Below are 16,620 nucleotides of genomic sequence, written 5' to 3' on the forward strand. Positions count from 1 at the left end.
CCTCGTGGTGGCCCAGGGTGCGACCTCTTCCGCACTCATCACCCCAGGCCTGAGGATACGCAGCCCTTCCTAACACTGACCACGGTCCAGGGCCAGGTGCCCATGCGGGACAGGGGAATAAGGCAAGCAGGGGTGTCCATTTGGAAAACCTGGGCTGTGAAGGGCAGTGAGGGGGACCTGGGATCCCTGGAAAAGTGGCAGCCCTGGCCTCAGGAGGAGGACTGCCATGGAAACATCTCTGGGATATCCCATCAGGGTGGAGACACCCCCAATCCTCAGGCATCGCCCACAGAGATTGGCCACCAGGGAGACCACCTAGGAGTCTCAGTGGAGACAGAGATTGGCACTTAGGGGCCATGACAGACCAGTCACCGCAGTGATTCCCTAGACAGAAGCTGGTCATCAGGGGGAGCCTCCCCTGCCCTGGGGAGGGTCCCCGTGGTGACCAGTCCCGGAGACAGCAGTCCACACCCATGGGAGCAGCACACCCCTAGCTGACGCGGTATGTGGACGTGTTCTTGGGCTCCGTGCTGGGCACGCACCAGTCGCCTGCCTCCTGGATGGTCTGGTAGTGGCGCCAGGCAGACTTGTTGTAGACAGGCAGGCGCTCCACTGAGTCTGTGGACAGGGCCTGAGGGGCAGCAGGGTCAATTCTCCCGCCTCCCTGAGTCTAGCCACACTGTGGGCTGTGGGGGCCACTGACCAGGCCCACATAGGCCACCCCTTATCTGAGTCAGCGAATCAGGTGACTCAGCCCAGAGAGACCCATGGAAGGGTCTGTCCTTCTGTGTCTTGTTCCTGCCCGTTCAAGAAGTTTGCCCACCCCAAAGTCAGGGAGGGAGAGGGAGGAGGCTGGGCTGTGTGACCTTCAACAAGGTCACCAATTCTGGGCCTCTGTACCTCCAAGCTGAATGACAAAAATCTCTGTGGTTCCCCTCCCTGCAGGGTCTGACAAGTCAAGGGTTCCCAGAACAGGGGTCTTAATCATGGACCATGGACTCCCTGAAATGGCCTGCCAAGCTGGGGGTATCTAGGGTTGGGGAACTGCAGCTTTGCTCTGATTCTCAGGAAAGGATCAGAGGGCTGGAACTGAAGCCTAAAAGCAGGCCAATCCTGCCCGACCCGTCAGCAACAGGACCCAGGGCAGGGGCCTTACCTTAAGATAGATGACGGCGTCGGTCCCAAAGCCCTCCATGGAGAAGAGTTGCAGGTCCCCCTGGAAGTACTTGGCATACAGGCGGGAAATGGGGAGCCCATAGCCAAAGCCGGCCTGCAAGGGGCAGGAAGAAAGCAGGGTGAGGCAGCTGTGCTGATCTCCTGGAGCTGCAGGGGGCAGAGGTGCTGGGTGAGGAGTACTGGGGTTGGAGGGTTGTAAAGGGGAATCCCCAGAAGGGGTGAGAAAGAGGAGAGAAAGAAGATGGGCATGAGGGGTGAGGGGAGAAGGTGAGGAGGCACAAGGAGAGGACAGGTAGGTGGGGGTTGGGCGGGTCAAAGGGCTTCTGTGAGCCTCAATTTCCCCATCTCAGCCCTCTCCTCCGCTGGAAATGGACAGGGAGGTGCTGGTGAGTTGAACATGCCACAAAAAAGGTAGTAACTTGGGGGGAGGTAAGGGCAGAGGGAGAACTGGGGAAATATGACAGTCACCCACAACAGGGAGAGGGGTGCAGGCTGGGGAGAGATGGGAGAAGGGAGGCCCGGACAAGGGAAAGGTGACAGACGTCACACACAGCCCCACAAGCATGGAGAGGCCATGGGAGACAGGAAGCCAGAGGCGGGGAAGGGCAACGGCTCGATGAGAAGAGAGGAAAAGGCAGACAGCGGGTAGGAGGTGCTGAGTGAAGTCATCTCACCAATGGGGTTCCCCCAGTGCCCGGCTGGGGCGTGGGTGCTGTGGAGTACATGTAGCTGAAGAGTCGCTCAATCTTCCTCAAGGGAACACCCCCACCTCGGTCACTCATCTGGGGAGACAGGATGTGCCAGGGCCTCGCCAGACCTCAGTTTCCACACACCCCCACCCCGTAGCCCTGACCTCGTGGTCTCCCCATCCTGAGGTCTTCTCCAAGTGCAACTCCCAGCAGGAGCAAAGTCCCCACCCCACAGTTCTGTGGTCCCTGAAGTCAAAGGTCACATACTTTGATGGACAGATCTTCCTCCCCCAAGGCCACCATGACCTTGATAGGTGGGAGGACCAGGCTGGACTCGTGGCTTTCCACTGTCGCCCGCATGGCATTCTGGGGAGTGGAAGGGGGAGAAAAGGAGAAACAATGAGAAACACCTAGTGCTGAGCACCCTCCATCCGGAAAGGGGCGTCCCCCGGCCTCCTCACCTTGAAGAGTTCAAAAAGCATGTGATAGAGGTGGGAGGGCACGTAGACCATGTGGATTGGCTGTTTGGAGTCGGATGCTGCCAGGACATTAAGACCAGAGATCAGGAAATTGTCAAGTGGTCACAATTCAGCATCCCTTCACCCCGCAGTCAACCACCCATTCAGCATTCGTTCATTCACCCACCATTCACCCAGTGTCCATTCACCCACACACCTATCCACACGGTACCCATCTTTAGCTGTGTGTCTGTCCATCCATCCATTCATTAAACCTATCTACCCATCCAGCAGCCATTAACTCCTCTACCCACCCACCCAGTGTCCATTCCACCACACATCCTGCAGTCCAGGCATCTGTTAAACCTCTATCCTCCTCATCGCTCCTTCAGAGTACAGACCCATCCACGCCTCCACCATTGGTTCACCCATCTACCCATCAATCACCCATTCCAATAAAATCCACCTATGCTATATCCAGCCAGTGACTAGCACACAAATCCTCGGAGAGCTTTTTCACCCAGGGTGGAGGGAAAAGGGTGCTTCCTGGATAATTTTGACAGCAGCACCCTGTTCCCCAAGAACTACTCTAGCTGGCAAGTTTCTTGGTGGTAGGGACTGCGGGTCTGTTTCTGGTGCCCAGCAGAGAGCTCTGCATGTAGCAGTTCAATAAATGTGCAACCGGTCAATGAATGAAGGGATCTCCAGCCCTGTGCTGGGCGAGAGAGAGCAGCGACACTCAGCCCCACCCACTCAGAAGACCAAGCCCAGAGAGAGAAGCACACAATGACCCACAACAGTCCTCCACACTGGCTGCTGCACCCTGGGCTTCACTGTGGGGGCAACTGAGGCAGTCACTTGCCCTTTGGACTCTGCCCCCGAGTGACACCAACAGGGCCGCACAGAGCTATACCTGGGGTGGGCAGCGCCTAACTGTCTTGTCTGGGGGGCCTGGGAAGGCTTTTCCGAGGAGCTGGACTTGAACTGGGTCCTAGGGAAGACTAGGGTGTGGGTAGGGTGACTTCGAAGTACAGAGGCAAGATACACTGCAAGCTTTCAGCACATGGGCAGGTGCAAGAGGGAGAGGGAAGAGGTAACTCCCAGGTCCCTGCTGCTCCCCACCCCTAAGGCCCTGGCTCTTCTACAAGGCTTGACACCTCTACCTCCCAAATAGTTATCAATTAAACCCACCCCTTCCATTCATCAACACTGCCCTCCCCTCCCCCTGCCTGGCTTCCTGTCATAACCTCCTAACAGGTCTTCCCATGTCCTCTCCAGCCTCCTCCACCGCCCAAGTATCTTTGGAATGTAACTCAGACTTGTCAGCACCGTGCTTCAAGCCCTTCAGACCCTTCAAGCTGCACTCGAAATCCTGTCCATGGCCAGGGTCTGCACACCGCAGACCGTCTCTGCCCCTCATCAGCCCTTCAGTCCCCCCGCCCAGCACACTGCTCCATCTGGGCCTTGAACACCTTATTTAAAGGAGGACCCTGCAGTCATCCTTCCTCCTTTTATAGTAACAGACACCTTCTTCCCCAGTATTTTAAGTGGGCACGTGGCTGCCCATGCAGAGCCTGAACTCCTAGCCTCCCTGCTGCTGCAGCAGCAAGGGCTATGGACCCGACTGTTCAACAATACACTGGGCTCTCCCTGGACACGAGGCAGGAGAGTGGGGAGCTGGCCTGACCATTCCACCCTGGGGGCTAGAGAGACAGAAACGTCTCTTTTAATGAAACTACTGTTATTTGGATTCTGGGAAGGCAGACAAGCTGTTGTCCTAGCTAAGCCACTGCTTGCTGTCATGTCTCTCCAATTTATTTCCTGTCTGTTAGTCATCACAATCTGAAGTGGTCTTGTTTATTTGTTCACTAGTTAAAGGCCACATCCCCCACAGTACCAAGAATGTAAGCTCCATGAGAACAGGGACTTTGTCTTTTCAACTGCATAATAACTATTGATATTTAGCAAATGGATTAATAGTAAGGACAATTAAAATAATATATGGGGCCTCCCCGGTGGCGCAGCGGTTGAGTGCTGGGTTGCGAAGCTGCCCGTGGCCTCTGTGGCGCAGGTTTGATCCCCCGCTGCTCCCCTGACACCGGAGGAGGGTCCCACATGGCGCGCAGACCTCTCCTGCCGCCTGCTGCTCCCCTCAGCAGTGTACTTTGGTCCCTCTGCCTGCTCTGCTCCCCGCTCTGGCTCTGGTGAATTCTCTCACCCTCCCGAGCTTCTGACTGTACCCAGTGCTTGTATAAACAAAACAAATAAACAAATAACTAAATAAATAAAACATGCCTCTATTAAAAAAATTAAAAATAAAAATAAAAAATAAAATAATATATGAATAGCTACTTCTCTTCTGCTCAGAAGACAATCCATTTCCTGATGCCACATCTAACCTTCCTCTCCCATGTCCTCACCCTTAGACAGACAGACAGACACACACATACACACACAGCCTTACCATTGACCTCCTGGATCTCCAGGTCAGGGGAGGCCATGTAATACTTGTCGCACAGGAGCTTGGCCATGTCATAGGCATCTAAGAGAGAGAGGCCACTCAGGGAATGGGGTGTCCCCTCCAGAAGGCAGCCCTTGGCACTGACATTGGGCAACACCAACATTAAACCCATGGGTAGGTGGTGCCCACCGTGGGGAATGAGTCACTCCCCTGACCAGCGAAGCTAGGAGGGCTCATCAGGTTCCTCTGCAGCCAAGGGAGCCGGGGGTGCGGCCTACCTTTCACCACATCGGAGACGTTGCAGTTGGGGTCAATGCTGCCGATGTGTTTTGGGTGGGCTGGGTTGGTGCTGCCATCAAAGATCAAGGCTGGGGGAAGGAAGGGTGCTGCTGGCAGGGCCCCAGAGCCCACCCCAACATTCCCTCTCCCCCAGCACTCTCCAGCTCTCTCTCTTTCTAATGCCTCTCACCTGAATGCTGCACACCCCCTACCCACACCCCCTCAACCTCCTGCCCTCTCTCCCCTGCTCTGACCCCCCCATTCCTGGCTCTGACCCCCCATTCCTGGCTCAGCCTTGGCAGGCCTGAACCATTGTTCTCCAGGATCTCATCCCACATTGTAGTTATTCTTCCCTTTCCCTATACCACTTAAAAAAAATTTGCCGTCTTGTAAAGGATGGGATACTCCTGAAATGAGGACCTAAACAACACACTGTTTCCTTATGTGATGACTTTTGATGCCTATGACCTCTGATGGTCACTGCATTTAACACTTTTTAAAGAGATGAAGTGATTTGGCCTCTGTAAACATCTCAGCCCTAATGGCGAGGTGGCCACGGCAGTGCCCCTCCGCCGCGCGCTCACTGTGCTGGTTGATGAGCATGCGGATGGAGATGCGGCTGAGGTAGAAGCGGTCCAGGAAGTACTGAATGTTCTGGTTGGAGACGGGGTCGTCGCCGTAGGTGTCCTTGTACTCCAGCACGCCCTGTGCCATGGTGGGCACCACGTCGTTGTGGCGGTTCCGGATGATGACCAGTGCGTCGGTGAACCTGCGGGGGAGGGTACACATAGGCCCCCACCCAGTCCCAGCCCCAGGTCACCCTCCTCCCACCCCCCCCTGCTTCTGATCTTCATTCTTGTGTCTTCCCTCACCTCCACCCTTCCTACTGACAGACACCAGCGTCCTCCACACTCCTCCCCAAGCCTGCCCTGACTCCCCCACTGCCTGTGTGACCACCCCCAGGAGTGGGTCCTGCATCCCCACATCAGACTCAGGGCACACAGAGGACGGGTCTTCCCCCCAGACTGGATACCCCGCAGGGCAGGAGTCATTCCTTCCAACCTGCTAGTGTCCTGCCCCAGGGCTATGACCAAGGTGCCCCTGGCCTGCATCTGCCTCCCACTCCCAAGCAGGGCCCTTCCTCACTGGCTCAGGGTACGATGGTCCTCGGGGTCCTTGTCCAGAAACTGCATGATGTCCAGGAGACTCTGAACATACCTGTATGTGTGTAGGAAAACCTTGCTCAGCTCGAGCCAGGAGCCCCCGCCCAACTCACAGGTTTCACCCTAGTTCTGTCTCTCCTGGGGTCACCCGCAGAGCTGCGCTGGGTAACAATCAGCCTCGCCAGTTTTCTGTTTCATCCATAAGTGCATCTCCCTGACAACACAGCAAGTTATGCCAGAAAACCTCTAATTTATTGGTCCCCTTTATGGCATTCTTGCTTTGGAATCCCAGAGCAGTGCCTCAGAAGAGGCTGGGAGGTCATCCCAACCACATGTTCTCACCGATTAGGAGGCTGAGGCCCAGACTGGAGAGGGGAACTTGACCAAGGGCCAGCAAAGAGGACACCAGGCCAAGTGGGCCAGGGCTGGGCACTAGGAGCTGTCACTCTGCCTCAGGGCCTGGATGGTGGATGGGGAGTGTGGGGTGGGGGTGAGCGCATGGGGTTGGGGTAGGCACATGCCCAGCTTTGTCCCTGGGTGGGGCTGGAGCCCATGGAGAGCCTGGAGAGCTCTTTCTACTCCAAAGGGCCCCCATTATCCCCTCCGTCCACATCTGGTCAGAAGGTCAGTTTCCCCAGGACCTTGAAAAGAGCTGGGCAAGCAAAGGGAGCGTGGGGTGCCCTGAGCCAGGAAGGCCAGGCACTTCTGCAAGAGGGTCAGGTCCGCTGAGGCAGAAGGTGCCCACTGGTGCCTTCTGCTGTCACTGCTTCTCAGTGAGGATTAAATGTGATCACTGCACAGCACGGAGCACACAGCGCGCACTCCCGAAACGTCGCCTCCTCATGAGTGGTGCTTTAAGCACTGTCAGCAGTTCAGGGCATCTTGAGTCTCTGAGCAGCACGGACCCCCTCTGCCTGCTTGTGCTGGGCACAGGCTCCAAATCACACTGTGCTTTAGTCTGTCGTGCTGTGGTCAGCACCAATGGCAGGATGGACCTGTCTCAGTCCTGGCGCTCCTGGTCTGCCCTCCCAACCAGGGCTGGCAAAGCGTGTGACAGGAGGTGGCACTGTTGAGGATGGGAGGGGAGCACCAGGGGCAGGAGCAATCCACTGGCGCCCAGCAGACAATCCTCATCCTCCCTGGAGCATAATGCGCATCAGAGCCCACCCCAGCTCAGAGTCCACACAGGCTCCCACCCCGCCAGCAGCCTTCAGCGTGCAGTATTGCTCCCTTTTGGGGGACTAGGAAGCCAGCTCAGAAAGGGCAGGTGATATATTCCAGGCCACACAGTCAAGTGGTAGTGCTGGGATTCAAACCCAGGTCTGACTGACTCCAAGTCTATACCATACAACATCCACTCAGCAATCTACACTGGTCCTAACAGCAGTGCTACTGACGTAGATGCAGTGGCAGCCAGCAGCCTGGTGTCAAGGCCCTGCTCTGTGCCCGCCTGTGCTCCCCCTCCGACCTGTACAGTGACCCCTGAGGAGGCGCTACGCTGGGCCCATTCTACAGATGAGGTGTTAATGTGCAGAACTGGGATTCTCTCTGCAAGGTCCCATGCCTCCACCCCCAAGCTCCCTGGCCACACCCGGGACAGAGCTCCAGAGGAGGGGCTAGGGGAGAGGACCGGTAAGTGGGCAATGCTGGGGCAGGAAGAGGAAAGGGGGAGCAGCTGGAGAGCGGGAAGTCCTATCCCAAGAGCTGGGGGGAGGCAGACAAGGAGGGAAGGGCTGGAGCAGAAGGCCCTGACTCACTTGGCCGTTGTTTGGTGGGAGTGGGGGAAGTGGAATGGGGGGTGGGAGCGGATGGGGGTTTGGGAGGAGGATCAGGGTCCGAGCAGCCAGGGTAGGGCCTGGGCTCTAGCTGTTGGTGCAGCCTCTCTGTGGCTGCCAAAAGGAACCCTGTGGGGTCACATGACTAATGAAGTAGAGCACAAGGTACCAGGAGGGACTGAGGGCTGGGGGCTCAAGCTCAGTCTCCTGAACTGTGAGGCAGGGCAACAATTCCTGCTGCCTCCCCATCACTCCTGCAGAGGAGGAGTCCTGGGCATGCTGTGGGAAGGGAAAGGAGGGGATGAGGATTTTCCCTGGAGGCCCCTGCCCTGGCCTGAAGCCCCCCATGGACCCAGCACAGCAGATCTGTGGGCCTAAAGGGAGAGATGCTGAAGGGAGCAGCATTGGCTCCTGGGCAGCCCTCTTCTCTGAGGGCCAGAAAAAGACCTGGGCTTAGACACAGGAGGTGTGAACGCAGTGGTGCGATGACAGATGTTGTCACTCATCACTGTCGGGTTTACTTGCTCTGTCAGGCAGAGTAGGTGGTGGGGCCCATGGTGATGCCACAGGGAGCACCTCGGCCTCAGCAGCAAACAGTCTGCCTGTCCTCACCCACGGAATGTGGAGGCCCTCAACCCTGCTTTCCAGGGCTGTCTAGCCAGTCCAGAGCCCTGGATTTGTGTGGGGAAAGGGGTGGCATCTGGGAGAGGTGCAAGGAGTGTGGGTGGGAGTGTGCACGTGTGTGCATGGGCATGAGGTGGGGGGAGGCAGCACACACAAGCTTGTGTGGGAGCAGGGCAGAGTAAGCCTGTGCCCCTGCATGTGTGCGGGTGTGAGCACTGTCACATTAGTGCCCACAGCTGCTGGTGACAGGAGTATGCACAAGGCAATGACCGTGCGAGGATGGGAGGGGACACGTGTCCTGCATCTGGAAGTGCCCCCTGGAAGGTGGCAGGCACCGGCCCTGAGCCAGGCCCACTTAGGTCCTATTGCTGGCTGTGGCCCAAAGAGGCCCCTGTCCACAGAATGGGTTTTAGGCAGTCAGCACTTGGGACTGCAGTGCGGGGAAAGGAGATGCAGGTCGCAGCTCTTGGGAGTATGCAAGGAGAGGTGCAAGGACTCAGGGGGAGGGCTTGCCTAAGCCCCAGTCCCGGGCCGGGCACCGAGCAGGCCTCGGGAGCCCACAGCCATGCTGTAGTGATTCTTCTCAAGCACCAGGACTGGTTCCTGTGGGGGGGTGGTGGGCTCCTTCCCCCGGCCCAAGGCTGACAGGCAAGGGAAGTTCATGAGAAGGTGCTGGCCAAACCGCCCAAACTGTACCCCCACTCCCACCCCAGGACTCAGTGAGAGGAGTGACTCTTGATTCGACTCTTGACTTGATTCGACTCTGAGACTCTCTCTTAACCCTCCATGTTCTGGAAGCACTTCCCCTCCTGCTGCACACTCTTCCTCAGCTCTTTCTCTCCTGAGAGGAGTTCGAGTTACCCCGTCTATGCTCTAGACAGGAGCCGGCACACAAATTTCTGTAAGCTCCTCCCTCCCACCACGCTGAGCTCCGAAGCTTGTGTTTGCAGAGCTCTGCAAACACATCTTAGAAAGAAGAATGGGTCCCCATTTGACAGATGAGGCAGCTGAGGCTCAGCAAGGCAGTGTGCTTTGCCAAGGACGATGCATCTAGAAAGTGGCAAAGCCTCCAAGACAGGCACGCTGACACCAGGCCCTGGGCTTTCCACTGCCTTCCAGTCCCTTCCCAAACAGAGTCCTGCTAGACCAGGGTGTCCAAGTCTGAACTAATCTATCAGATTTACTTAGAATCAAGAATCTTCAACTTGCCCACAGTAATTCCTGCCCAGAATCTCTCACCAGCTGAGTACAAACTCTATTACCTCTCACCACTTATTAATTATTACCACTGTTGCTACTAATAGCATTTGGACAGGACTTTCCTGTTTTCAAAAAGGGAGGTTTTGCTCCTTACTCTTTAGACTCTGAGGTTAGTGACCCTTTGCCAGGCTCCTTCTAGGTCACCTCCTTGTCCCATGCAGACCCAGCCACTACCCTCTACTGCCTGCAGCACCCGAGCTGGCAAGGGGCTTCTCCTAGAGAAGGAGTTCTGCATTGTGCACTCTCGTCCCTGTCAGGAAGATCTTCCTGCCCTCAGACCTCAGTCTCTCTTGCTGCAGCTGATGCCCATTCTCTGGAACAATCTTAGGAGGCTGTCTCCTCAGTGTGTCGGGACGCTCCAGCAATCCCTTGGCCTGCACCCCTCTACGCTGAATCATCCACCGGGCAGTGTTCACTCTTGTCTAACTCCACTCCCTCCTGCTGTTGCTTGTCACCACTCCCAGGCTTTGAGGGAAGAATCAGTCATGCCAAGCTCCCACGTGGGGTAGCTGATTCTCAGGAAGGTCCTCTGTCGGGGGCACAGAATGTTATGGGCAGCTCAGCAGTTGCTTGCTCCACCCCCCTTGTACTCCCCAGCTCTCCCAAGAACACAGTGTTCAGGGAGGGGCTGAGAAGCCCTGTCCTGGAATCAGGGGCCAACTGGAGAGGCAGCCAGGTCTAGCAGCCGGACAGACTGGAGGAGGTGAGGAGAGAACAGATGGCACCTTCTGTCTCCTCCCTGAAACTTCCATAACTCCCCATGGCGGGAAATGCTGCTTGGCTCAGAGGTCCTGGATAGCTGTGGTTCAGGGCCCAGCGAGGGTGACCTGGTTGGGCTGCGTGAAAATCAGCCTTGGCCCTCTGCCCGCCCATCCCACCTCCACAGGCAGCCCAGGATGGACTATACCCACAGAGGAAATTCTGGATGCCCGAGCCAGGCCCTTTCCTCCTCCACACCTTCACATAGCGGCTCCTTTGGCCTGGAATGCCCTTCCCTTCTGTCTGAGGTCCAGGCTCACCGAGGAACCCTGCAGGGTCCAGGGACATTTCGCCTCTGGTGTGTGTCCATTTTGACTTCTACACCACTTTCTGATTGAGCTAACCTTCATTGTGTGTCTACTACATACCAGCCCGGCGTACAAGCTGCTTTCCTCGTCACACCTCACTTAGTTAGAAAAAGTCATGTATGTGTCTATCTACAGGGAGGAAAACATGCCGCAGGGGCAGCAGTGAAACCCTGCAAAGCCATAACAGTGTTTGGTTATGGGGCGGAGGGCGGTGGTGACCATTCTTGTCGATCTACCTTTTCCGAATGTCAAAGTCCACGTTATACTTCTGCAATGAGGGGAAACCCCGCCATGTTGAACAATAGTTTGATTAATTTAAATAAAAGCCACTCCAGCAGTTCACTGCTCTTGTCACTACCTATCTAGCCCTCAGGTTACCCTCTTTTATTTTCCCCACAAGATTACCACCCTCCACCCCAGCCGCCTCCAGCAGCTGCTGCTGCGGTTTCCTATACCCAGCATGGTGCTGGATAAAAAGGTGTGACACATGCTCCTGGGTGCAGAGGAAACCACAGCCATGCCCCTGGCACTGTCCCGCAGCTGTGAGATCAAGGGAAAGGTTTCTGCACAGAAACCACTGGAGACCAAGGAAGACCAGCTGTTTACATGCCCAGTTACAGAGTAAACTCTGGTTTATTCTTCTCGTGACTGGCCATGGGTTAATGCCATCCAGTTGCTTAACCCTGAACAGTCTTCTTAGGTGAACCTCCCTGAGATTTTCCCCTGCAACTGCTGTTCTGTGCAATACAATTACAGTCTTTGCCACTCCAGGGCTCTCTGGGGTGTACTGGGCTAACCCTTTATCTATTTGAATGTTTTCCAACATCCCAAACAGTCTGACTTGTAACCTGGGTTATATAATTTGTTTGAAGACTTGCTTCTTTCTGTCTCTCTGTTTCCCACAAAGTTGCCCCAGGTAAATATTACCCAACAGGTGCTAGGATTCTAGGTCCAGAGCTGGTGGAGAACGCTGACATTAGCCTGACTTGGGGCTTTGACTGTGAAAGCAGTGATTTCCTAGGTGGATCCTGGGTTTCCAGAGAAAGCAGGTTGGTAAGTTTAGGGCTGTTGCACAGACATAGAAAGTATGTGTAGGCACTTGATCGTAGTCCCTGCTCTGGCCTAGTCTTCCTACTAGACATTGGGCAACAACTTGGCACTTGAAGCCTGTGTACCTCCCCTCCCTCAAAGCTGCTGGGAGCAAAAGACCCCACCTCCACGCCCAGGGGCACCTAGCCAGGGCTCACCAGCTTTGTACCAGTTGCACTGAGGGTGTGCCCAGCACCCGATCCGGAAGCAGGTTGATCTCTTTCATGATGTTAGCCAGGCGCACTGGCAGCTCCTGTCTGAGGAAGGTGAATGAGGTCTTCTCACAGGCATTGCTGGACCCTGGGGGTAGAGAAAACCCTGAGCCTGCAGAACTGGCACCCACTGAGCCAGAGGTCAGCTCCGGAATCTGATTAACCATGTCCCTCATTTCCTGAGGGTTCAGAGAAGACAAGACCTGGGTCAAAGAGCAAGACAACTCTCCTAATCCCCAATGGTGCTGCCACCTCCACAGCCTGCCTGATTCTTACGAGGCTGCATGCTCTCCCGAGCCCCAGCTGAAGTCTGCCTGCCTTCAACCTCGGGGACAGGGTCACTCCCAAGCCCACTTGGAGCTGTCTCTGGCCTAAGTTACCTCATTTATTCTATCTTTTCTTCTTACCACTCACTTTGGGGGGTGGTTTGGGGAGGTAGAGGGAAATCTACCCCTACCCAGGTGGACCCTGGCTGAGGGGAGCTATGCCTGGACCACTGCAGCTGTCTGGACCCAGGACCCAGCCCACTGGCACCTTGCTGGTCTTGATGCCCACGGCAGTGCTGCCCTGCACTAATGCCTACCTATGACCAGAGCCCAGAAATATGAGCCCTCTATTCCTTGGTCCTTGGTCTGGCTTCAAGATGAAGAGGAGGTCGAAGAAGAATGAGGCCATGGCCTAGAATCAGAAGACCTGGGTTCTAGTCCAGGTTCTGCTCCAACTATCATATTCCGTATTGTCACCATCCTTCTGAAGGCCTCAATTTCCCCACTATACTATAAGTGGACCAAGTCCTACAGTGAGTCCCTCCTGGCTGTGACATTTCTGTAACTGGGATCCTGCCTGGACTGGACAGCTGTTAGGAGTGGGCCCAGGAGGCTTTCCTGTAAGGAGGTGGCTCAAACAGGGCAGGGGGCCAGGCCAATGAGTCCTGGGGAATAGGTGCCCTGGTCATGCCTGCTGCCTCTCTGCCCCCTCCCACTGGTGACGCAGTTGTAATGTGAGCCAGGCACCAGCTCCTCAACTCTTGAGAGGCCTGGACACCCCCAGTCGGCACCATGGAAATACCGTGTGGACACAGAGAGCCCACACAATGCCTGTTTCCGTCACCGTGCTGGTACAGCCTTGCTCCTGCTCCAGAAGCCACCCCCAGAATGCCAGCGGTGGGGATCCTGACCCAGGAACGCAGGGGCTGCCAGGGGTGGGTACAAAGCTCCTGACTCCACCTCATGGTGTCCTGGGCCACTGTCCAGCTGTGGAGAGGCGGCCAGGCAAAAACAGACTTGATCTTCAAGTGTCCTTGCCCGCTGGAACGGCTGATGGCCAGTTCCTGTACTGGCCGGGGGCCCCTCTCCTGTTGGCATCTTCTCAGAGGGCCCTTCCCCAAACTGACACCTCCGTGTCCAGCCCAGTTCAAGCGTCCTTTCGGATGGCGGTGCCTCCCTACCTTGCCTGTTACTCCCACCAGCAACCACCCTCCCCCAACATTTCTTCTCTGTCCCCCTCTGAGAAGCTCCAGGGCAACCACCCTTAAGCCTGTAGAGCCTGGTCCACACTACTCCCTTGGCGCCCTACTGCACCGCACTGCCCCCTCCTCTCCAAGAGCCCCTCACAAAGCCCAGGCAGGCCCCTCGGACCCCTGCATCTCAGTGCCCCCCACCCCTTCCCATTAATAGTCCGGTCAGAACGTCTCCAACCTGGGAACGCTTAACCTTTCCAGGCCCGCCAGTCCCGTTCTCCCCGTTAACCCTTTCCTGCCCGCGCCCCTCCAGGCACCCTTCCCTGCCACTCTGGGCCTCGCCTTCCCTCCGCCCGAATCCGCCCCGGCCAGGCCCCTTCCTCCGCCCCGCCCGGCTCCCCGCGGCCCCGGCTGCCAGCCAGCCCCCTCCAGCCCTCACCGAAGTCCAGAAACTGCTTCATGGACAGCGGGGACGGGGAGAACTTGCTGAAGTGCTCGATGTACTTGGGCGCCCCTGCCAGGGACGCGTTCTTCAGCAGCGCGCGGAGCCAGCGCATGGCGGCCGCGGGCGGGCTCGGCTCGGCTCGGCTCGGCTCCGGGGCGCTCGCACTCGGCAGGGCCCAGCCGGCCCAGCGACGCGGTTCGGCCGCCTCCTCCCGGCCCCGGCCCCGGCGGCCCTCCGGGCCCCGGCCAATCGGCTCGTCGGGGCGCCCCGACGCCGCCAATGGCCGCGCACAAACAACTCCCGGGGAGCCAATAGGCGCCCGCCCCGGCACGTGGCTTCTCCCCGGGGCCCGCCCCCTTAACCCGGTGTGTGCGCCCCGCGGCCTGCCGGGTTCCGGAGTCCGCGCCGCGAGCCCGCCTCCTCCCGGCCCGCTGTCCCGCCCCTTCCTCCGCAGCCAGCCCGGCTTAACCCCTCCGGCCCCGGATGCCGGCTGTTGCTCCGAGATCCTTCCTTTCCCTTCCCCTCCCCGAGCCGCCTTGGCGCTCTCCCTTGAAACTGTAGGATAAATTACAGCGAATCGTTTTCCTCCCGAAGCTGCCCGCGTGGCCTGTCCCGGTCTCCCCGGGGCGCCAGTGGGTTCCTAGTCTAGGTGATGGTGGCTGAGATGAGAATATTTGCGAACTTGGGGTACAGGCCCATCCTATTTCCTCCTGTGGTCTTGCAACCCACTCACCCCCAAAGCTCCAAATGGCTCAGAAAAGGCATTTGCTTTTCTGGTTAGAAACTACTCGGTCAAAACCCTCAATAACTGGGCCTGGTGGGGGTCATCCCCATTACCAGCCCTACTAGGACGACATTCAAAGCATCTCCTCTTACCATTCTCTAGTTCTTTTGAGCTGAGAAAGCAACCTTCCTTAGGTTGGACCATCTTAGAGAAAGGTCCTGGAAGGTGATTTATGCTGGGGGCAGGGTCAGAGCTTGGGGGTGTTGTGGTGGGGCAAGAGCCCCCTCTTCCCCAGCAGCCCCTGCCTTCTAGGCAGGTGCGCAGGTGCTCCTGTGATTGAACTCCATGTGGCCAGTTTTGCGACTGGCATGTTGGAGGCTTTGGTTCTCTTTCAGTCCTGGATTGTCACCCACCAGGTACGGAATATGCCCCAAGCTTTGTGCTGGGAACTGGAAACCCAGACAGCATTAAGACATGGTCTTTTCCATCGGTCACTTCTCAGTTTGGGAGAGAAATGCATAAGCAAATAGTTATATACGGCAGCCTGTGATTATGGCCAACACAGAGTCATGTGCAAGGCTTGACAATGGAAGGGACTCATAGCTGAGTGAATATATAACCTGTGTGCCAAGCACTATTTGCATGGATTGTCTCATTTAATTCTCAAATGTGCTATTAAACCCATTTTACGGATGAGGAAGCTGAGGCTCTCAGGTCAGTCTCAGTAACGTATTTGTTTACTTTCCCTGCTCTGCCTTTCATTTCCTCTCCACTTCTGGAGCCTTTCCAGTTCTTGCACGATCCGCTTTGGCTTAACCCTCCAGCCATGTCTCTCCACTGCTCAATACCCAGCCATACTTTTCTATTGCCTTGAGCCAGCCTCCAGTCTCCAGGCTTTTGCAAATGCCATCTCTTCTGTCTGGATCATTCTCACCTTCATCTACCCATTCTTCAGGTCTCAGCCAGCTCATTTTTTGACCCTGCTAGTTTGGGTAATGGCCTCCCTCCCAGCGCTTTTTAGACCCCTTGCTCTTAGACCCACCTTAGCTCTTACCACACTGAGCGGTAACTGTCTACGGACTCTTCCATCTCCCCGACTAGACTTTAAACTCCACAATTTTATTCACTGCTCTGAATTTGAGCCCTGGTAGTGTGACTCTGGTACACAGCTTTGTGCTAATTCTGCTGGGCCCCAATCACAGAATCAGGATTAGCAGTCACCCCATTCCCATCCATGTTGGCTGTCCTACTCTTTGCTGGGACGATGGTCACACTCCTTCAGCCCCGCCCCCTCTCCCCTTGTTTGCTTGCTCACCTTCTACCTCCCCTCCCTCTTTCCTTCCACTCCTGCCTTCCCCAGGGACTCAGGTCTGGGAGGAAACAGCCAAACCCACATAGACATTGAACACATGGTGTCGAAGGCCAGCCAGCTGGTCACCTTGTCTGCCCTTCTCTGGCCCTTGTCTGCCTGTCAGCAATGGGACTATGTTCCATGGTCAGAAATGGGGGGCTGCTCCATCATGGGTCCTAGGGTCTCCAGTACCGGCTCAGTGCCTGGTACACAGAAGAGAGAAGATAGTAAGCAGAGAAGATGGGATAGACAAGGAGACTTGCCACAGAGACAGCAGGAAGATCACCAAACAGCCACGGGCCTAGCAGCTAGGAGGTCACTGATGATGTTAGTGAGTATGTTATAGGGCAGCCCTGATATTAAACGGGTTCTGTTAGGGGGAAATGAT

General features: G+C 56.4%; 1 protein-coding gene across 3 annotated transcripts; it reads right to left on the minus strand.

Moving 5' to 3' along the window:
• Positions 1-310: 310 nt before the first annotated feature.
• On the minus strand, positions 311-14,284 carry PDK2 (pyruvate dehydrogenase kinase 2; the record flags this gene model as incomplete). 3 transcript variants are annotated; one of them, XM_084236881.1, is made up of 11 exons in its annotated part: positions 311-631; positions 1,157-1,270; positions 1,851-1,958; positions 2,133-2,231; positions 2,327-2,403; positions 4,788-4,865; positions 5,063-5,152; positions 5,648-5,832; positions 6,210-6,281; positions 12,200-12,341; positions 14,152-14,284. In XM_084236881.1, 11 exons carry the CDS (start codon positions 14,267-14,269, stop codon positions 491-493), a joined length of 1,224 nt encoding a protein of 407 aa, XP_084093007.1. In that variant the 3' UTR covers positions 311-490. The 3 variants fall into 3 exon arrangements, with proteins under 3 accessions (XP_084093007.1, XP_084093006.1, XP_084093005.1); XM_084236880.1 differs by having other exon boundaries at positions 5,063-5,170; positions 14,152-14,269; XM_084236879.1 differs by having other exon boundaries at positions 5,063-5,173; positions 5,621-5,832; positions 14,152-14,269.
• Positions 14,285-16,620: the final 2,336 nt, after the last annotated feature.

This window comes from Talpa europaea (genome assembly GCF_964194135.1).
Source record: "Talpa europaea genome assembly, chromosome: 7".
Lineage (NCBI taxonomy): Eukaryota > Metazoa > Chordata > Mammalia > Eulipotyphla > Talpidae > Talpa > Talpa europaea.